Source organism: Halichoerus grypus, chromosome 9, assembly GCF_964656455.1.
Source record: "Halichoerus grypus chromosome 9, mHalGry1.hap1.1, whole genome shotgun sequence".
NCBI lineage: Eukaryota > Metazoa > Chordata > Mammalia > Carnivora > Phocidae > Halichoerus > Halichoerus grypus.
The window spans coordinates 85,153,431-85,176,216 of NC_135720.1; the positions used below are offsets into that span (position 1 = coordinate 85,153,431).

Consider the following 22,786-nt stretch of genomic DNA (forward strand, 5'->3'; position numbering starts at 1 on the left):
GGAGAGGGAGAAGCAGGCTTCCCATGGAGCAGGGAGCCCGATGTGGGGCTTGATCCCAGGACCCTGGGATCCTGACCTGAGCCAAAGGCAGATGCTTAATGACTGAGCCACCCAGGGGCCCAAAGCAGGGGGTTTTTATCAGGCAGATTACCTTACTAGGAAATTCCAGACTGATTGGTTTAAAATTCTACTCCTGGGAGAGGCTGAAATTGCTCTGAGGTTAGGTATTAAATCTTGGTGGGGCTTAGCACAAGTGACTCCATTTGGGGCCTGCCTTCCTTCCTTCCTTTCTTTTCACTTTCAAGGCAGGCTACGCTTTTTCTGGTTTGCATCTTAAAACTCTTCCAGCCTCTGCTCATTACTGAGTTTCAGAGAGACAGCCACATTTTTAGGTATTTGTTACATTAGCAGTCCACTTAACGGTACCAAAATCTGTATCAATCTACTTGGGCTGCCATAACAAAATAGCACAGACTGGGTAGCTTAAACAGTGAACGTTTATTTTCTCACAGTTCTAGAGTTCTGGAGGCTACAAGTCTGTGATCAAGGTTTCAGTAAATTTGGTTTCTGCTGAAGATACTAGGCTTATAAATGGCTGCTTTTTCACTGTCTCCTCACATGGGCTTTATTTTATTCTCCGCTAGCAGGGAGAGAGAACTGTCTAGTGTCTCTTCCTCTTCTTATAAGGACACCAATCCTATTGGATTAGAACCTTACCCTTAGGACCTCATTTGGATACTTAGGCCCAGTATCCAAATATCATCACACTGGTGGTTAGGACTTCAACATATGAATTTTATTTTATTTTTTTATTTTTTTATTTTTTTTAAGGTTTTACTTATTTGCGAGAGAGAGAATGAGAGACAGAGAGCATGAGAGGGAGGAGGGTCAGAGGGAGAAGCAGACTCCCTGCCGAGCAGGGAGCCCGATGCGGGACTCGATCCCGGGACTTCAGGATCATGACCTGAGCTGAAGGCAGTCGCTTAACCAACTGAGCCACCCAGGCGCCCCAACATATGAATTTTAGAGGGACGAGTTGAGTCCATAACATTATGGTAACTTGAGAGGCTGCAGTTAACATGGAATATTTGAAGAAAGATGTAAAACATATAATGTGAATTTTTTTTAAAAAGAGAGAGAGAGAGAAACCAAGAAACAGATTCTTTATTTGAGAGAGAGAGCACAAGTAGGCAGAGCAGCAGGCAGAGGGGGAGGGAGAGGCAGGCTCCCCGCTGAGCAGAGAGCCCAAGGTGGGGCTCGATCCCAGGACCCTGGGATTATGACCTGAGCCAAAGGCAGATACTTAACTGACTGAGCCACCCAGGCGCCCCTATTTTTTTTTTTTTTATTAGAGAGAGAGAGAGAATGCGCAAGAGGGGCAGGGGAGGGGCCAAAGGAGGGAGAGAGAGTGAGAGAATCCCAAGCAAGCTCTTCACTCAGTGTTGAGCTGGACGCAGGGCTTAATCTCACAACCCTGAGATCATGACCCGAGCCAAAATCAAGAATCGGACACTCAACTGACTGAGCCACCCAGGCACCCTACATATAATGTGAATTTTAACTCTCACCCTCCTCAGTACAAAAAAAAAAAAAAAGTATGATGTGATGTTTCAGGTGTTTGTGTAGGTAAGGGACAGGCTGTGATTAGCCAGGTAGGTAGACTGGGTCTTATAAACAACATTTAAGAAATTTTGAATTTTATCTTGCTGAACAATTGAAAGACAGTGAAGATGTGTATACATTTGTGTGTGTGTGAATGCATGAAAGTAATTATATATGAATTTATCTAAGAGTTACAGCACCATGAAGGATGCGTTTGAAAGGGGCAATTGGAAGTTGGGTTGGAGAATTGAAATATAAATGGTAGATAGGAAGACCAATCATGTAATCATTTTAATAGTTAAGGTGACAGATGAGGGTCTGAACTAGAGTAGTTACAAAGAGAGCAGAGAGGAAAAGAAACTGATAAGCTATTTGGAAGATAAACATGACTGGTGATTGGGTGTAAGATGTGAAAATCTTATTTTCTATTCTACTGAATTTATCATTTCAGTTTCATATCTGCTGAAATTCGTTAGCCTTTCCTTTGTCTTTTCCGTAAGAGATAATCTGTATTAAACTAATACAGTGAGTCAGATTGGGTATAAAGTATTTTTACTAAGCGGTTTTTCAGTTTTACTGTTTTTTAAGATTGTAAGAGAAATTTATAACCTTTTGAGGCTCCAGGTCTTATCTTGATCTAGTATGGGTGTTTTTGGAAGCTAAGGTTCTCCTTATGCATTTTTATTTTGAGAGCGATTGAGATTAAGAAAATATCTGTACTTTCTACCACATAAATCTCATTATACTCTTACTCCTGGTTACTTTACTATCATCATCATTTAGTAAATGGCTGATAAACTTATTAAATGCTGCCTCCTCATCAAAATTGATGTATCTATATTCAAGACACATCTGACTTTAGTTTTAGTTGCCTTTGCATCTGTTGGGAGGTATTCCTTTCTCTTTATAGATCTTTGTCTACAGGCTGACATTTGGCCAGTGAACATTAGTTTGCCCCTTCGGGTTGTTAAGAGGTTGAAATGCTTGCATATCAGTCAGCTGCTGCTCTGCCTTCCTGAGTCTTCTTACCCATCCTAGGCCTCTTTAAAGGGTAAAGCCTGGTTCAGCAGGGTCTTCCAGAATTAAGGCCAGTGTGTCTGTTGACTACTTTGTGCCCTTGCCAAATTGGTTGTGAAATGTTTTGAATATTATTGTTCAGGATGTATAGATGAATTTAGTTTTAACTCTTGAATTCAGCCTACACATGTTTTTCTTAGTTTATGTGAAAATATTTCACATCTGTTTCTTAGATTATACAATCCTGGTGACAGGATTCTCCTAATTGAGGAGAACCGGCTTTGGGGTTTGTGCTTTTGTTACTCCCTGTAGTTCCTACCTGAAAGTAAGCGCTAAAATGTTACTCTGCTGGATCTCCTCAAAATAAGTATTTTTCTGAAGTCATTCTGAGAGTAGTTTGGGCCATTTGACCTTAAAAAAAACAAAACAAAACAAAAAAATTTTTTTTTGTCATAGAAAGTTCTTGGTGATACTATATACAACATAGAAATTTTTCCCATACTTATAGAATTGGTCATTCCCAACTAACAAATTCAAAATAAACTTTTCAAAAAATACATATATCGGGAAAAAAAACTCCATCCAAAAAAAATTGAGGGATATTATATAGGTGGTTTTTACCTGCTTGGTTTATACTTTTGTTCAAATGCAGATAAATAAGTTAATATCATTATAGAAGTATAATTTGCAAGAGTTGTTTTTTTTATTTTTTGATTCCACTTTACTGCTTTTATTTTTTAATCTTATGACCAGAGCAATGATGAACTTTTTGCATTTATTCCTCTAACTCTGTGTGAGTAATCACTTTTCTTTCTGAAAGTGGTGTGAAGTAAGTCTCCAAGATTAAGAGTGTAGTAAATGCACATCAGTGCAAATAGTTAGAAATTTAAATAACCTCCTGACATGCTCTGACCATTCATCTTTTTGTAAGAATAGTAAGTATCAGTAGTACCAAGGAGAAAAGGTTTAAAAAAAAAAAATAGAATGATTACTTTGTTTTACTTGCACACATTATTAGATACTTACTATATTGTTGAACTCATTTAGTATTTCCTCTTTACAAAAGAGGATAGATCTTTGTGCTTTGTTTACAATTAAAATTAGGTTAGAAAGGAGGTAGTATTAGAGTTATTTCTTATATTTCTGTTTGATTCTCCACATACACAATTTCAGGGATACCCAGCGCTTTACCTTAATCTTGTTTCTGACTAGATATTAAAATAATATCTACTTTCTTCCTTCCCTTCTCTTTTCTTTCTTTCTTTTTCTTGATTATTTCCCTGTTCGTTCATTCGTTTTTTCTTTCTTTCTTTTTCTTTCTTTCTTTTTCTTTCTTTTCTTTCTTTCTTTCTTTTCTTTTTTTCTTTCTTTCTTTCTTTCCTTTCTTTTTCTTTCTTTTTTCTTTCTTTCTTTCTTTCTTTTTTCTTTCTTTCTTTTTCTTCCTTCCTTCCTTCCGTCCGTCTGTCTTCTCTTGTCTCCCAGTTTAAGCCTCTAGAGCATGTCCTGGGAAGCTAGCTGTCACTGTTATTTTTATGATGCCCCTTCAGCTGTGGATTGAAAAATAAAAAGAAACTACTTTCACAATGTGTGTTGGTTAGAATCTTGAATGACATAAAAAAATGCTAAGAAAAAAGTAAAAATTATCCCTAGTCTCACAATAAGATATTTACTGTGCATTTTGATATGTTTCCTTTCTATTCTTTTCTATGTATATAAATATATTGAAATCATTACATATATTTATATTCTGTTCTTCTGATCTATTATAGAAATTCTTTTTTTTTAAATTTTTTTTTTAAAGATTTTATTTATTCATTTGAGACACAGAGATTGAGAGAGAGAGAGCATGAGCAGGGAGAGAGGCAGAGGGAGAGGGAGAAGCAGGCTCCCTGCTGAGCCAGGAGCCCGATGTGGGGCTCGATCCCAGGACCCCGGAATCATGAACTGAGCCGAAGGCAGATGCTCAACCATCTGAGCCACCCAGGCGCCCCCTATTATAGAAATTCTTAACTTTTTTTGTGCCATGGACCTTTTTGATCATCTTTAGCCCATGGCTCCTTCTCAAAATATTTTAAATGCAAAAAATAAAATACATAGTACTGCAAAGGAAACTAATTATATTGAATGCAGTAATAAAGCTATTAAAAGAAATTTATAATATGGTGAACACATAGGTAGGAAACTTACCACATCCCTCTGTACATGGTGCAGATTTGATTTGTTAATTTGTGTGTGTGTGTGGTGGGGGCAGTTGATCTTTGTATAAAAAATTACTAGAAATTGAATTTTGGAGGGGTGACTGGGTGGCTCAGTTGGTTAAGCATCTGCCTTCAGCTCAGGTCATGATCCCAGGATCCTGGGATTGAGGGAGCCTGCTTCTCTCTTTCCCTCTGCCGCTTCCCCTGCTTGTGCTCTCTTGTTCTCTCTCTTAAATAAATCAATAAAATCTTTAAAAAAAAAAAAGGAATTGAGTTTTAGACCATTTCCTTTTATTTAAATTTTTATCTTTACAGCCATTAACCAGATTTATTTTCTTTTTTGTAGTGCTTTTGTTCCTCTGAATGTTCCTAATAATAAAAATTCTACAGAGTGGGAAAAAGTGAAGTTCCTGTTTGAAGAACTTGGAAGTAGTCGTAAGTATTCTTTTTTAAAAATATTCATAATAGTTCATATTTTATGACTCTTGGGACTTTTTTGAGTAGTCTCTTTCTACAGTGTTAAGAATTTAACCTCACAGTTCTTTTGACTTGTGGTTAAAAGTGTGCTAGAAAAATTGGGAGCCTTGTGTTGTTAGACTCACATCTAGCTATTATGTAGTTAAGTCTCTTCATACAATTACCAAGTCGAAACAAAAATATAATCTTCAAAGTATTTTAGCAGTGAAGGTCTTATAATTTCGATGTTTGTTAATTCACTTGGGATTATATAGAATATGTTAAAGAAATGTGCTTGATATATTGTTTTTTATTTTTAACTTTTAGCCAGTGAGAGAACTACATATTGCTGTTTGATCATCATTAAATAATTTTTATGTGGAATATAAATTACAGAGGTTTCATATGAATGAAATAATATTTTATTATAAATTTACCTCACCAAAACATTTTGGAATTGCTTTTCCAGAAGTTTCCCTTAACTTTATCAGTGTGACTTAGGTTTTTAGAAGGAAAAAAATAGGCAGGTTCAGGAGGTTAGGTTAAGAAAGATGCTCAATCATTGAAAAGTACAGTTGATATTAGAAACTGATATCAAATAAGAATGTGTATCTTATTCCTCAGAATTTCATGTGCATTTGAACTTAGTAATAACTTTATTTTCAAAGAAACCTACAATATTTATTTTATAAACTTGAAAAATGTTTATTGCTTTTGTATTCTTTTTAGTAAGTACTATACAGTCTTGAGCAGCATTTCTTTTTCTTTATCCAGATATAATATTAAATGATGATTAAATTAAGTCTTAGAGTCCGTGTTGCACAACTTCTTAATTTTCTTGCTTTCCACTTAAGATTTCATTGTGTAAATTGTGGTCCATTAATATCTTGCTGATACTAGCAAGAACTAGGATAGCAGTCCTGGCATGTATTAATACTGAATTGTCAGGATTTATGCACCTGATCCCATTACTGAGAAATAAATTGCTTCTTTTCTCATAGTTAACTCCTTCAGGTCTCTTGAGTAACTACTCTTCTGCCTTAAACATTAAGTTGTACACTAGTCTTTGAGTATTGGTATAACTTGAATCAGTAATTATATAGGTACTGTAGTATTCTAATTTCTGTAATCTCATGCTCTTTAGTCTTAACATTATTTCTTTTATCTCAAATCTTAAACACCATATCCTAGAGTACATTTTGCTTAATGGTATTAGTAATATTAACTTTTTTGACTGGCCAAATATGTTAATATAATACTCCATTTTATCAATTGTAGGGTGCATATTTTCCCACATTTTTATATTTCTGATATTGGGATGTGTTTTATAAGTGATAGACCTTAAAATTGCTATCAGCTAAATACCAGATCTTTCCTAGTTTTTGGTTTTTTTTTTTTTAAAGATTTTATTTATTAGTGCAGAAGCAGGGGGTAGGGGCCAGAGGAGGGGGAGAGGGAGAAGCAGACTCCGTGCCGAGCAGGGACCTCAACACGGGGCTCCATCCCAGAACCCTGAGATCATGACCTGAGCCGAAGGCAGATGCTTAACTGACTGAGCCACCCAGGCACACCTCTCCTAGTTTTATGAACAATTTCTGTTCATAATTCTAGTAAGATCAAGAAGATATAGCATCAGAATGTCTTTGATTTAATAAAATCTAGTATTTTAGTTTTACAAAATGAAGGCTTAAAAATTAGGCTTGCATAGCAGCTTATGAATTTGTTTAATAATATGCTTTCTTGAGGTGTTACATAAAACTGAGACATGAGTTTTAAGAAGATAAATAATTCTGATTTTATTGTTATTCATGAAAGATTAATATACATTAAATTAAAATTATATTTGGTTCCACAGGACCTGCATTTTAACTAGATCAAAACAGGTTCAATAGGACCTATATTAAAACTGAAAAAATTAGTATTACTCCCATTTATGAATATTCAAATTTGCTTAGTGTTTCATTGTATAATGTAGTATAATTTTTTTTTTTTTTTTTTTAAAGATTTTATTTATTTATTTGAGAGAGAGAGAATGAGAGACAGAGAGCATGAGAGGGAGGAGGGTCAGAGGGAGAAGCAGACTCCCTGCCGAGCAGGGAGCCCGATGCGGGACTCGATCCCGGGACTCCAGGATCATGACCTGAGCCGAAGGCAGTTGCTTAACCAACTGAGCCACCCAGGCGCCCCTGTAGTATAATTATTTAAAAGTGTCACTCTTGCCTCCAAATTACTGGCCTTCCCTTAAATAATTTACTATGTCTAACTTGTTAACATAATATTCTTACTGTTAGTACTTTGTTTGAATTTATTTTTTGTTTGTGTTCGCTTTTTATTTGGTTTTGTTTTTTTCCTGCCAGATGGGCAGTCTAGCTCCTTTCAAATTAAAGAATGAAATAAACTCTTTAAGATTTAGTTTTAGGCTATATGTTGAAAACTTATTTGAAAATTAAGAAAGAAACTAGGAATATCAGGATTGCGGGCAGAGGGAAGAGAAGTAGTCAATGTCAGTGGCTTTCCTATGTAATGTTATTTCTCAAGGACTGCCATTCAGAAAGTCTAGGACAGTTTTTTTGCCACCTTTTGAGCATCTAATATTTTGCTGATTTCTTTTTAGGCTCAATAATTAGACAATAATTTTTCTCTTTAATTTTAAGAAGTGAAAGAAAGAAAATCTCAGTCCAAAAGATTTTTGCAAATCAATTTGTGAAGATCCTTTTAAAAACTCTTTTCTCAGGGCACTGGCTGGCTCAATAAAGCATGCAACTCTTGATCTCAGGGTTGTGGGTTCGAGTCCCATGTTGAGTGTAGAGATTTTCTCCCCTTGGAGTTGGCACTTCAAAGATGAGGTAATATACATTGGGTTTATTCTTTAAGAATGTATAAGAAACCCAGTTTTTATATCTTTATATTGATTTTTTGAATATAAACATTTGAATAGTATATGTGTACATTTTTAACAACGTTCTGCTTCCTTTGCAGATGGTTTAGCTGCATTGTCATTTTCTATTAGTTCTCTGACCTTGGTTGGAATGTTGGCAGCTATAACTTACACAGTAAGTGTAACGGTGATAATTGAGTTAAAATTAAGAAATTACTTTATGAAGCAATTTCATTTTACCTTAGTCATGTATTCAATTAATTATATTTTCCTCTTTAATATTTTAGTGCTTGCTTCTTCATTTTCTTAAGTTTTCTTTACTGAAGAGGAGAGTAAATTTTTAACTACTTAGTCACAATCATTTTATCTATATTTTTGAAATTGAATATTCAGAAACAAATTTTATAACTTGTGAGCCTTGAAGATGGTTATATATTATGCCATAGTAGATTTAGTGATTTATAAGCATATTAGAACTTTGAACTGTAGATCAGTATCTATTACTGATGCAGTAGATTCATCCTACTTGGGTATATAGAGTTTTTAAATTTAGATATTTTATATAATGTGATATCTCCTTAGTGTATAGAATCTAATCTTATACACTGAGAGACTACTTTTTTTTTTTCCAGTCTTTCTGGAGATAGTAAGGTATGAGTTATAGCCTGCCAAACTTGTGTACAGTCTGTTTTTTGAGTTTTTTTGCTCAAATTATAGAGGAAAAACCAACAATAAATACTTCTTACCTACCTCTTGAAAGAGAGTGGTGTAGGAAGCTTTAAATTATCTAGAACCTTTCCAGATTAATTGAGTTTATGTTTACAGAATTCTTAATTCTTACAGAAATGGGAAATACTGGTTATAAAGAAAACATTTTTGGATATTGTTCCAATATATCTTTCTTTAGACATGAAAGAAATGGGCTTTTAATGTGATAGCAGAATCTAATTTTGTTACATAATTATTCAAGGGTCATCATTTAGAATAAAAGCAGTCTAAAATACATGCATTTTAATATGTCAGGTGCTTACTTGGATACTCTGTTTTATTTATTGCCATTTTTTCATGGATTACTACGTAAGGAATTTGTCATACTATTAGTGGTAATTATCCTTCCATCTCACAGAATATATGTGTGCTATCTTTATTTATTTGTCTTTTTAAAATTTATTTATTTATTTTTTGGAGAGAGAGAATGTGAGCGGGGTGGTGAGGGGCAGATGGGGGAAGAGAGAGAGAGAATCTTAAGCAGGTTCTATGCCTGGTGTGGAGCCCAACAGGGGGCTCAGTCCCACAACCCTGAGATCATGACCTGAGCCGAAATCAAGAGTTGGACGCTTAACCAACTGAGCCACCTAGGCACTCCTCTTTCTTTTAAGAAGCAGTCACAAATTGGGTGCCTGGGTGGCTCAGTTGGTTAAGCGTCTGCCTTCAGCTCAGGTCATGATCCCAGGGTCCTGGGATCGAGTCCCACATCAGGCTCCCTTCTCAGTGGGGAGCCTGCTTCTCCCTCTCCCACCCCCTGCTTGTGTTCCCTCTCTCGCTGTATCTCTCTCTGTCAAATAAATAAATAAAATCTTTAAAAAAAAAAAAAAAAAGAAGCAGTCACAAATTAACAACAAATTAGGAGTTCGACCTCAACTCTAATTGTTATTCTGTGACTGATGTGTTAAGGTGATTTTGCGTGTTTTTTAACCTTCCTGGGTCAGGGTCTTTCTCATTAATGAGAGTAAAAAAATGCCTCTTAGAGGTTTTTTGAAGGTCAAATGATACTGTGTAAAAGTGCTTTGAAAACTGTAGGAAAATGAGTATATAACAGTTGATAAAAGATTAGTCAGGAGAAACAGATGGAAAAAGAGGAAACCAATATGTAAGGTCAACATCAAGAACTATGAAAGGTCTAAGATTTTACCCTCGTTGTAGCCTGTTACAGTTCTGTGGTTGTTGGCTAAAGATGCAAGACTTCTGGGTCAAAGAGAGACCTTTGTATTACAGCAATAACAATAGCCTTAGCATTAGCATTTTCCTTTGCTGGTTTCCTCAGTTCCAATTCCCATGAGGTAATGTGAAGTGCACCAGATGATACTTCCATATAGAAGAGGAACCTTTGAACTTATGGAAGCTGAAGCTTTTATAATGGACAGTAAGTCTGCTTGCCCTTTGCTCCAGAGGAAGATGCTATCTTTGTTTTCCAAGGCTATTTTTCTATATAAACATCCTTGAAAAGATAGTATAGAAAAAAATGAGCATTTGTGCCTGGTTTGCAAGGTGTGAAGAAATTAGAGACCCATGGAAGATTGTCTTCCAGTAGTCAAATGGTATTTGCTATGAAAAAAATAAAGCAGTATAATGGGATAGACAATACTGGAGGCTGGTTCTACTATAAAGATCAGGAGTGACTTCTCTAACATTTGAACAGAGACCTGAGTAAAGTGACTGAGCCAGCCATGAAGGAAGAGTAAGCGCAGAAATCCTGAGGTAGGCACATGTATGCAGTGTTCAGATAATAGCAAAGAGGCAAAGTCAGTATGGCTGGAGCTCGGTTAACAAGGGGAAGGAAGGCTGAAGTTTAGATGAGAAATTAATATAGAGCCTTATGCACCATGGTTAGGATTTTGAATTTTATTTTGGTTGAGATTAGAAACCATTGGAAGGTTTTAAATGGAGAAGTAATAGGATCTGTCTTACATTTTAACACTGTTACTCTGGTGGCTCTGAATTACATAAGCTGTGGCAGTGATGAGTGGGAGTGGGAAAAATCTGTGAAATTACTAAATTCTTTGAAAGAGGGCTTCCCTGTAGGAATGTTAGTATTGTAAAGTAAATATTTTGAACTAATATTTTATATTACTCTAACTCAAGCTGTGAAAATTGTCATTTAAATAATCAAACCAAATAAAATAATCATACTGACTTAGTTAAGATATCCTTAGAAGAACCTTATGTTTTTAGAATGCAGAGGGCATTGATAAACAGAGGACTTTATGATGCGGCCTAGGTTGGGAACCTGAAAGACATAGAAGGTATGCTGAATAGGTGGGGAGGGATCCCTTAAGTCCTAAGCCCAGGGGAGAGGGTCCAATTTAACAGTATAGTAAGGTCATACTATCTAGGAGTTATATTTTTTCTTTAAGTAGCATAAGCAATAAAATGTGACTCTTGGTGGAAAGTCTTAAATGTAGATTCTTTTTAAGTCTGTGGGTCCCTTGAACTACTTTACTGTGTAAATTTACTCATTTCTAAACTGGGAATAATGTTTAATAAGATTATGAAGATTTAATTAAGAAATTTACCCAGTCTTGGAATTTGTTGGTCACCCAATAGTCACTAGTAGCTCAAATTGTTGAATATTCACAGTTTAGTATGGTTTAAACTATAACTCACAGCTCTTTCCACATCTTGCAGTGAAAGTAAACCAGATGCTAATAGCAGTTGTATCAACATCATTGAAAAAGTGGTTTATGAAAAGATGAGTAAGTCAAAGGAGGTATTCAGAGTTGGGTGGTAGTTACTTGGGGGAGGGGATGGATAGACAAACTTTTAAATAGCACAAAATATGCTCAGAACTCAGTGGAAGGATGTTTTGCCACCAAATCAGTCTGGCCAGTTTTACTATCTAGTATGTATATAGAGAAGACCTTGTTTAAGGGGAGAGCATGACGTTTATACCTGAGCGCTAGTCATGAATGAAAGTCTTTATGTAAAATCTCGTATCTGAACCCTAGCTTCCCCATCTGTAAAAATGGGCCATTAAAACTCAAACTTACTAAAAAGCTAGTTGAAAATCAACTTTATAGATAGGTGGTTTTGTTACAGAGAGGTGGTTAATAGTACTAATTATCATATTTGCTTGCAGATACAAAGTTTTGTCCTAACTTGTTATGGAAAAGCTTGAGAATTGAGCTTTTCACATGGTAGAGCATGGAAAGAGGGTACAGTATATATTCATGGGAAGTAGAAGAGGTTTATTTTATTTTTTTGAGAGAGAGAAAGAGAGAGGGCATGCGCAAGCAGGGGAAGGAGTGGGGGAGAGGGAGACAGAGTATCTTAAGCAGGCTTCACCCTCGGTGGTAAGCCTAAACGGGGCTCAACCTCATGACCCTGAGATCATGACCTGAGCTGAAATCAGGAGTCAAATGCTTAACCAACTGAGCCACCCAGGCGCCCTAAGAGATTAATTTTAATTAAAGCTCCCAAAGTGGGAAGTTAATATTTAGAGTACTTTGACCCTGAGTGCAAAGAACTAATTATTAAATGTAAAGTCGTGTCTACTATAGACTCTGTAACTGTTAGTATTGAGACCAAAAAGTTTGTTGTTGTTGTTGTTGTTGTTTTAAGATTTTATTTATTTATTTGACAGAGAGAGACACAGCGAGAGAGAGAACACAAACAGGGGGAGTGGAGAGGGAGAAGCAGGCTTCCCGCTGAGCAGGGAGCCTGATGTGGGGCTCAATCCCAGGACCCTGGGATCCTGACCTGAGCCGAAGGCAGACGCTTAAGGATTGAGCCACCCAGGCGCCCCCGAGACCAGAAAAGTTTTTATAATGTGTTAGTAGAATGTGATTTTCTTAGCTACCCATTATTGTTTAGTTTAGAAACTAGTTGATTATTTAAATTTTACCAAGATCATATCTACTCTACCATGTCTTAAGGGATAACCCAATAATTAGGCACTATTCAATATTAGAAGAATGTCAAACAACATACACCTTGCCTATTGTTTTCATCTTAAATTGAAAGGGAATGCTACTTTTTAAATTAAAAAAATGAAACCTCTAGACACACTATTTATGTAGATATTTTAATTTTTTGGTGCCACCAAGTGGGGAAATGTTGAATAATGATACTTTCATACAAAATGTATCCTATGGGCCAATGAAGTGCCTATAGAAACAGTGACTACTGAACTTTTTATTATATACACATATCAGTAAAAACTTTACCATGTCATATGTATATACATATATATATTTATATGCACACACACCTATATACACACACATAACATTATGCTAATCTAGATACATTTAATATAAAATATAAAGTAATAGATTAAAGAAAATTAAAGTGATAAATTAAGGATTCAGAAATAGAAATAGAGCATTGATTTTTGGTAATCTTTGGAGAGAGAAATGCTCTTTAAAAGTCAAATTTTTCAGCCTTCCATGTGATACTATGTTTCACTGAATTTATGTCACTGATTGTAAGATGTACCTGCCTATGCTTTCTTATCATTTATAATTTTTGTTTTATATTTAGTGCGAGTTTTTTAGACTTAAATAAATACTTCTTTTTTTTATTTTTTGACTTACATAAATACTTCTAAAAACCATATCCTTCTTCACACACAATAAGGAGAATATAAGTGAAATAAATTGGAAAGGTGTTCCTTAAAACTTCACATTTGGAGTCTGAGTCTTCTGAATCACTTTTTTAAATTGGTTATTCACATCCATGTTTACAAGACTGTCTTTTATGCTATCAAGAGAATTGATGATGCAGCTTTTACTAAGTCCTCCACTCTTGTCTCTGGAATTTTCTTTGAAGCTGCTAACATACCCATTGTTAACTATAAGCTGTTTTTGTTGTTTCTTCTCTTGCCGTGTGAAGGACAAATGGAAAATGGCTTTTACTTTGGGTATGTTCCTTTAAGCTCATAAAGCACTTGGTTGTTGCTTTGTAAGAAAATACAGAATTATACTCTTTTTTTTTTAAATTTTATGTATTTATTTTGAGAGAGCAAGAGCAAGAGCAGGCACACGTGGGAGGGACAAAGGGAGAGAATCTCAAGCAGACTCCATGCTGAGTGTGGAGCCCCGTGTGGCCTCGGTCTCATGACCTGAGCCGAAACCAAGAGTCAAATGCTTAACCGACTGAGCCACCCAGGTGCCCCTGCTCCTTGTCAATAAATACTTGCTTCACTATTTGCTCCTTTTTTTTCCCTTACACATTAACTTTTTGGTTCAATGTCAAATCACAGTACTATCTTAAAGACATTGTAAGTGGCAATTAAACTCAGTAGTGGTAGCAAGAATGCATGTAACTCAAATAGAGGACTAACTGTAATGTAACCAGCTGTGACCAAATTTGTGACCATGCAGGTAATGACAGCTATGTCATGACTTCTGTGTAGTCGATGATTATAAGATGCATCCAAATTTCACTAATGTTAAATGTGAGAAAATATATGTTTTGGATTCAATGAATATTTAAAGGAGAAATCTTAATTGAGTATGTGTTTAATGAATTGTTTCATTAGTCATAAGCTCATACATGTCCTTGAATAATAGGTGTTACAAATATATGCCAGACATTTATGCAGTCTACAAGTAGTGCTTGGTATTGCACCTTTACAGTAATCCAGGGATCACAGGTTGGAAATTTTTATTCTAGATATTAAAGAGATACGTAGGGAAAAGGTTCTGTTCTAAACTGGGCAGTGTAAGAAGGTATTAGAAATGTTGGGGTGCCTGAGTGGCTCAGTCAGTTAAGCATCTGCCTTGGGCTCAGGTCATGATCCCAGGGTCGTGGGATGGAGCCCCACCTCCATCGGGCTCCCTGCTCAGTGGGGGCCCTGCTTCTCCCTCTGCCTGCCGCTCCCCCTGCTTGTGCTCTCTCTCTCTACAAATAAATAAAATCTTTTTTAAAAATTATCCTTAAAAAAAAAGAAATGTTTGTAGTTTGTATGTATTCTTTCAGACATTTTAGGTTTTAATACATATGGTGATTTATTGAACAAATAAAATTGGAGGCAATTATGACCAACCTAGAAGCATTTTAAAGGATATAATCTCTATAGCCTTGTTGATTTTCTGATAATTCACTAGAGGGCAGTAGTAAGCAATAAAAGCTTTGTTTCTGAAAAGGATAGCTTTTTTATACTTTTTTTTTCAAAGAAGTCTGAGGCTAAATTCAAAAGATTATTATTTAAAGACCTAAGGTTGTAATGATTAAATGTCTTATGTAATGTTTTATGTCAGTTTTATCATAATCTAAATATTACAGTTAAATTTCCTGATAATCACATGCAATCCAAAAAAAGCTAAAAGATAGCTAATCCAGAACAATGACAACTTTCTTTTACTGTTGTTTTCAGACTTAAAAGTTCACGAGAAGATACTGTATTCTGGTCCCATGTTACCACAAGGTGTTACCAAGAACATGTCTTTATTTTCTAAGATTTTTATATTAAGCTATTTAGGAATTTAGTTCAGCTCTTCTAATAAATATATAAATTCCATGTAAGGAAATAAGTTCATGTGAATTTAGATTTCTTTTTTAAAACAATTGTTAAATATTATTAGGAGAAAAAATAATTGAGACCTGGTTTTTACATACCAAATAGTCTACTGCACTTGTTACTAGTCTGGCTAAGAAATCTGTGTTTTTAAGAATTTTCTGAGTGATTCTGATTAGCCAAGTTTGGCAGATGTAGTGAAACAAATGTGAAGACCAATAATGTTAACGTACAGCGTTTTGTACTATAATTGAGTTAAAAGCAAGGCACATTTATAAGTCAAGGCATATTTCTCAGACATGGTGTATGAGACCTGAAGGGCACTGAAATTTGCTGAAGAAATAGGGTTAAGAAGTTAGGCATTCTAGTTGAAGGCACTACATGTACTAAAGTGTGGAAACTGGACAAAGCCAGGAGTAGTATAAAACCAGTGTTTTAAGAACAGTGAACAATTCAGACGTGTGAGGTATGAGATGAGGTTGGTAGGGATCAGATTTTGAAGGGTTTTGTATGCCAGGATTAGATAATTGCAGTCTGTTCATAACAGTAATTCTACCTTTCATTGAAAAGTAACAAAACAACTTTTTTGAACAATCTTACATGAAATTCTGGTATACAAAAAAGTTAGTTGTACAACATAGAATTGCTCTGGTTGAAGTAGTAGCAGGTCTGTGTGTGGCTACTTGTCTTCTTATCTCCTGTAGTGGCCTTAAAGGCATCCACCCCAAATCCTAGGATGTCCTCTCAGAGCACTTTGAAAACTATTCTAATTAGTCCTGGAGATCTTAATGGATGTTAATTATGGGAGTGACATAATCTGACGTGGATCCTAGAGATTACTTTGGAAACAGTGTAGAAGATAGATTTATACAAAGTGAGACCAGCAGACCAGGAAGGAGAATTTAGATGACCTTGTATTTGACTGTAGACTCTAAATAAGGGCTACATTGTTGATATTGACTAGAGCAATAGATTCCTTGGGAAATAATATTGAATACTGAGGTTCTCTACTTAGGGATCAAATCCATCTAAACAAGCATTGGGGTAAAATAAGCTTGTTTCGAGGTGTTTGGGAGGACAGGGAATTTATGTGGGCATAAACTGTGTTCAGCAAAATATTTTTGCCTTGGAATTTGGTGTGACACAACACAGGTGTGTTAAAATTATATGTGAATGTGGATAATTGGTAAATAATGTAATACTGCTTATTCATCAGAGTCTTCAAGTGTTATGTTACTTTTTTCTCTGTTTTAAAAAGTCGTGGAATTACTAGAAGAAACAAATGGGTCAAATGATAATAGAGTTAGGAAAGCCCTGTAAGAAAAGGTTAGAGATGCTGTGGGATACTTTGGCTTTTTTATTTACATTTTCAGTGTTCTAAGGATATGATATTTTATATTCTTTCCTTTTTATACTTTACCAAGGTCATTACAAGTATAAAGTTGATAAGAATTGATTAATTACAAGAAAATTACTCTGCCTAAATTAAATTTCCTTCCAATATGAAACAGAAGGAGGGGAGACAATGGGGAAATCATGAGAACATTAACTTTTGTTTTAACAATATGTAAAATGTAAGATTTTAAGGTATTTCTCCATTAGAAAACACAAGGACTTAAATATTGGGTAATAAGTTCATAATTATCTAGATACATTGTGCTATATATAGTTGATATTACCTGATAGAACTAGTTGATTTCTGGGATTTGTTTTTGGTCATGTTCTTTGCTCATATTCTCTCTTAATTAAAAAACAAAAAACAAAACAAGCCATGGAGGGAGTTTCAAGATAGTGGCATAAGAAGACCCTGAACTCACATTCTTGCATGGACACAACAAACTTACAGCTATATTTGGAATAAATTTTCTCTGAAAACCACCTGAGAACTTGAACAATACCTCCACAACAAAAGACAATAGAGACACATCAAGTAGTGTAGGAGAGTTGAAGACACGGCCTCACCTCCGACCCCATCCCAGATGACCCTACAATCAGGAGGTATCCCATAATAAGGAACTCTCCCTTCAGGAGTAAGGGGATTGTACCTCCTATCAGGCATCCTGACCCTAGGGGCTAGCACTGGAAAGATGACCCCCTCCCCAAACATCTGGTTTTGAGAATCAGTGGGGAATTAAGAGAGGGAGAATCGTAGAACTATAGGTAACAGAGATCCTGCTCATAAGTGGCTTGTGTACAAACCTGCTCTCCCTGAGATCCAGCACAGAAGCCACAGATTTAGAAGTGCCTACACTGTAAATGAGGGAGAACCACTTACTAATTTTAAGGAGGCTGTGGCAAAGGCAGGGACCTGTAGACACTTTATCTGGTGATGGAAGCATTGGTGGAGTCCATTTTTGGAATCTCATTCTAACTTGCTGGTGACAGAGCAGATGAGTGCCATTTCTAGTGCTCTTCCTCTAGCATGCAAGCACTAGAGGGCATATTCTGCCCACTTAACCCTTAACCTGGCTGGCAAGCACCTCACACCACACAGCACTCCAGCTACAAAGGGCCAGGCTAGTGTCCTGAGCCCTGTTCTCCTCACTCAGTGATTGGGCTGCAAATGGGCCAGATGAGCACCATGATCCCTACTTCCCCCATGTAGCAGCAAAGCTGCAATGGTCCAAGTGGGAGCCCTCAGTCCTGCCCAACCTATGCAGAGAACCAAGTTGTAACTGGGCTGGGAGAGTGCACTGAGCCCTACCCTCACTGTGCAGCACCCAAGCTACAACCTAGTTGGTCCAGTGACCTAAGTCCCACCTTTCCTGTGCAGCATATGGGCTGCAACTGGGCTGGTAAACACCTGAGTCCTGTTCTCCCTTAGCAGCAGCCAAGCTGTAATTAGCTTCCAGGGACACCCTAAGCCCCACCTAATTAGCATAGAGACTGAGCCACAACTGTGATGGGCAAGCAGCTGGAACCCCACTCTCCCTGCACAGTGTCTGAGCCACAACTGGGCAGAGTGAGTGCCCTGAGCCCTGATCTCCCAAACAACAGTGCTGGCTCTATCACACCTGGTGGGCACATGCAGCCCATTGAGTGGTTGCCCCATATGAAGTGTCTGGCTCTGATGGCCAGGGGAGATTGCTCTAATGGCCCATGTGAACCAACTGTTAGACAAGACCACCCCTTCAAGACTGAGGGAGATAGCAGTTTCACCTAATACATAAAGACAAACAGAGAGGCAGAATGAGGAGATCAAAGAATATGTTCCAAACCAAAGAATAAGGCAAATCTCCATTAAAAAAAAACTTTAATGAAAGGGAGATAGTAACTTACCTGATAAAGAATTCAAGTAATGGTCATAAAGTTACTTAGCAATGTTGGCAGGAGAATGGATGAACACAAGAACTTTAGCAAAGCTACAGAAAATATAAGAAATCAATTAGAAGTTATAACTGAACTGAAAAATACAGTAGAGGGGTTCAGTAGCAGAAAGGATAAAACAGGAGCATCAAGGCAAAGCTTGAAGACAAAGCAATGGAAAACACCCAGACAGAGCAGCAAAATGAAAAGAATTAAAAGAAGGGAGGACAACTTAAGGGACTTCAGGAACTATATCAAGTGGGATAAATTTGCATTATAAAAGTTCCCAGAGGAGATGAGAGAGAGAAAGGGCCAGAAAAATTTTTTGAAGAAATAATGGCTGAAAACTTCCATAATCTGGAGAAGGAAACACATCCAGGTCTGGAAGCCCCGGGAGTTACAAACAAGATGAACTCAACAAGAAACAATCTCAGACACATTGTAGTTAAAATGGTAAAAGTTAAGCATAAAGAGAGGATCTTAAAAACAGCAAGAGAAAAGTAACATATTACATACAAGGGAAACCCCATAAGGCCATCAGCAGATTTTTCAGTAGAAACTTTACAGGCCAGACAGGGGAGTGACATAACTAATTTATTTATGTGGCATAACATATTTAAAGTGCTGAAAGGGAAAAACTGTCACCCAAGAATTTTCTACCTGGCAAGATTATCATTTGGAATTGAAGGAGAGGTAACAGTTTCCCATGTAGGCAAAAGCTGGGGGAGTTCATCACCACTAAAGTATGAAGGGTTAAAGACAAGAATAGTAAAATTAAAAATACAGTAATTAGTGAGGTGCCTGGGTGGCTCAGTTGGTTAAGTGTCTGACTCTTGATTTCAGCTCATGTCATGATCTCAGGGTCATAAGATTGAGCCCTGTGTTGGGCTCCACGCTCAGTGGGGCATATGCTTGAGATTCTCTCTCTCCTTCTCCCTCTACCCCTCCCCCTAAACACGTGCACATGCATGCTCTCTTCTCTTTCTAAAATATATATATAATTAGTGAAGGGATGCATAAAATAAGATGTAAAATGTGTCATCAAAAATATAAAATGTGGGTAGGGGAAGTAAAATATAAAGCTTTGGGATGTGTTCCAAATTAACTTACTATCAACTTAAAAGAGATTGTTATATACATGAGATGTTATATATGAACCTTACAGTAACCACAAAGAAAAAACTTATAGTAAATATACAAAAGGAAAAGAGAAAGGAAACTAAACATAACACTAAAGAAAATAAATAACAGGGAAGAGAGGAAGAGAAGAAAGGAAACAAGAGAAACTACAAAAACAACCAGAAAACAACTAACAAAATAATACATAACTGTCAATAATTATTTTATATTTTTTAAAGATTTGTTTATTTATTTGAGATAGAGTGAGAGAGAGCGAGAGCAGGGGTGAGGGGCAGAGACAGAGGGAGAAACAGGCTCTCTGCTGAGCAGGGAGCCCAATGTGGGGCTCAGTCCCAGGACCCTGAGATCATGACCTGAGCTGAAGGCAGATGCTTAACCGACTGAGCCACCCAGGTGCCCCTCAATAATTACTTTAAATGTAAATGGACTAAATTCTCCAATCAAAAGATGTAGGGTGACTGAATGGATTAAAAAAAAAAACAAGATCCTTCTACATGCTGCTAGGAAGAGACTTACTTCAAATGTAACGACCCACATAGACTGAAAATGAAGGGGTGGAAAAAAGATATACCATGGAAATGGAAAGAAAGCTGGGGTAATAATACTTCTATCAGACAAAATAGACTTTAAAAAAAATCAAGATGATAAGAAAAAGAAGGGCGTTACATATTGATAAAGGTCTCAATCTAACAAGAGGATATAACATTTAAAAAAAAGATTTTTTTAGTAACATACAGTGTATTATTTGTTTCATGGGTACAGGTCTGTGATTCATCAGTCTTACACAATTCACAGCGATCACCATAGTACATACCCTCCCCAATGTCCATTACTCAGCCACCCCATCCTTCCCACCCCCTTCCACTCCAGCAACTCTCAGTTTGTTTCCTGAGATTAAGAGTCTCTTATGGTTTGTCTCTCTCTCTGGTTTTGTCTTGTTTATTTTTCCCTGCCTTCCCCAATGATCCTGTCTTGTTTCTCAACTTCTCGTATCAGTGAGATCATATGATACTTGTCTTTCTCTGATTGACTTATTTCGCTTAACATAATACCCTCTAGTTCCATCCACGTTGTTGCAAATGGCAAGATTTCATTATTTTAAGGCCTGCATAATATTCCATTATATATATATATGTGTGTGTGTGTGTGTGTGTATATACCACATCTTCTTTATCCATTCATCTGTTGATGGACATCTAGGCTCTTTCCACAGTTTGGCTATTGTGAATATTGCTGCTATAAACATTGGGGTTCGTGTGCCTCTTCAGATCACTACATTTGTATCTTTGGGGTAAATACCCAGTAGTGCAATTGCTGGGTCATATGGTAGCTCTATTTTCAACTTTTTGAGGAACCTCCATAGTGTTTTCCAGAGTGGCCGCACCAGCTTACATTCCCACCAACATTGTAGGGGGGTTCCCCTTTCTCCACATCCTCACCAACATCTGTCATTTCCTGACTTGTTAATTTTAGCCATTTTGACTGGTGTGAGGTGGTATCTCATTGAGGTTTTGATTTGGATTTCCCTGATGCCAAGTGATGTTGAGCACTTTTTCATCTGTCTGTTGGCCATTTAGATGTCTTCTTTGGAAAAATGTCTGTTGAATGTCTTCTGCCTATTTCTTGATTGGATATTTGTTCTTTGGGTGTTGAATTTGATAAGTTCTTTATAGATTTTGGATACTAGCCCTTTATTTGATATGTCATTTGCAAATATCTTCTCCCATTCTGTTGGTTGTCTCTTGGTTTTGTTGACTATTTCCTTTGCTGTGCAAAAGCTTTTTATCTTGATGAAGTCCCAGTAGTTCATTTTTGCCCTTGCTTCCCTTGCCTTTGGCGATGTTTCTAGGAAGAAGTTGCTGCAGCTGAGGTTGAAGAGGTTGCTGCCTGTGTTCTCCTCTAGGATTTTGATGGATTCATGTCTCACATTTAGGTCTTTCATCCATTTTGAGTCTATTTTTGTGTGTGGTGTAAGGAAATGGTCCAGTTTCATTCTTCTGCATGTGGCTGTCCAATTTTCCCAAGAGCATTTGTTAAAGACACTGTCTTTTTTCCATTGGACATTCTTTCCTGCTTTGTCGAAAATTAGTTGACCATAGAGTTGAGGGTCCATTTCTGGGCTCTCTATTCTGTTCCATTGATCTATGTGTCTGTTTTTTAGAGCTTGAAGTCTGGAATTGTGATGCCACCGGCTTTGCTTTTCTTTTTCAACGTTCCTCTGGCTATTCGGGGTCTTTGGTTCCATACAAAGTTGATGGTATTTTGGTAGGGATTGCATTAAATGTGTAGATTGCTCTAGGTAGCATAGACATTTTCACAATATTTGTTCTTCCAGTCCATGAGCATGGAACGTTTTTCCATTTCTTTGTGTCTTCCTCAGTTTCTTTCATGAGTATTCTATAGTTTGTTCAGTACAGATTCTTTGTCTCTTTGGTTAGATTTGTTCCTAGGTATCTTACGGTTTTGGGTGCAATTGTAAATGGGATCGACTTCTTAACTTCCCTTTCTTCTGTCTTGTTGTTGGTGTATAGGAATGCAACTGATTTCTGTGCATTGATTTTATATCCTGCCACTTTACTGAGTTCATGTATGAGTTCTAGCAGTTTTGGGCTGAAGTCTTTTGGGTTTTCCACATAAAGAGGATATAACATTTTAAATGTTTATGCACCCAATTTGGAGTACCTAAATATATAAGGTAGATATTAACAGAAATAAAAGGAGAAATAGTAATACAATAATAGTAGTGGATTTTAATACTCTCTTGTATCAATGAATTGGCCATCCAGACAGAAAACCAATAAGGAAACATTGGCCTTAAATGACATATTAGACCAGATGGACTTGATACATATAGAACACTCCATCTAAAACAGCAGAATACACATTATTTTCAAATACACATGGAACATTGTCTAGGATAGCTCATATGTTAGGCCATAAAACAAGTTTCAG

At 36.6% G+C, this 22,786-nt stretch overlaps 1 protein-coding gene across 1 annotated transcript in view; it reads left to right on the forward strand.

Moving 5' to 3' along the window:
• The window catches only part of LMBRD1 (LMBR1 domain containing 1), a 129,614-nt gene that overhangs the window by 35,503 nt on the left and 71,325 nt on the right, over positions 1–22,786 (forward strand). The window contains exons 6-7 of the mRNA XM_036072669.2: positions 5,164–5,252; positions 8,253–8,326. Coding sequence (XP_035928562.1) covers positions 5,164–5,252; positions 8,253–8,326 — 163 coding nt within the window. The remainder of the gene's footprint in view (positions 1–5,163; positions 5,253–8,252; positions 8,327–22,786) is intronic.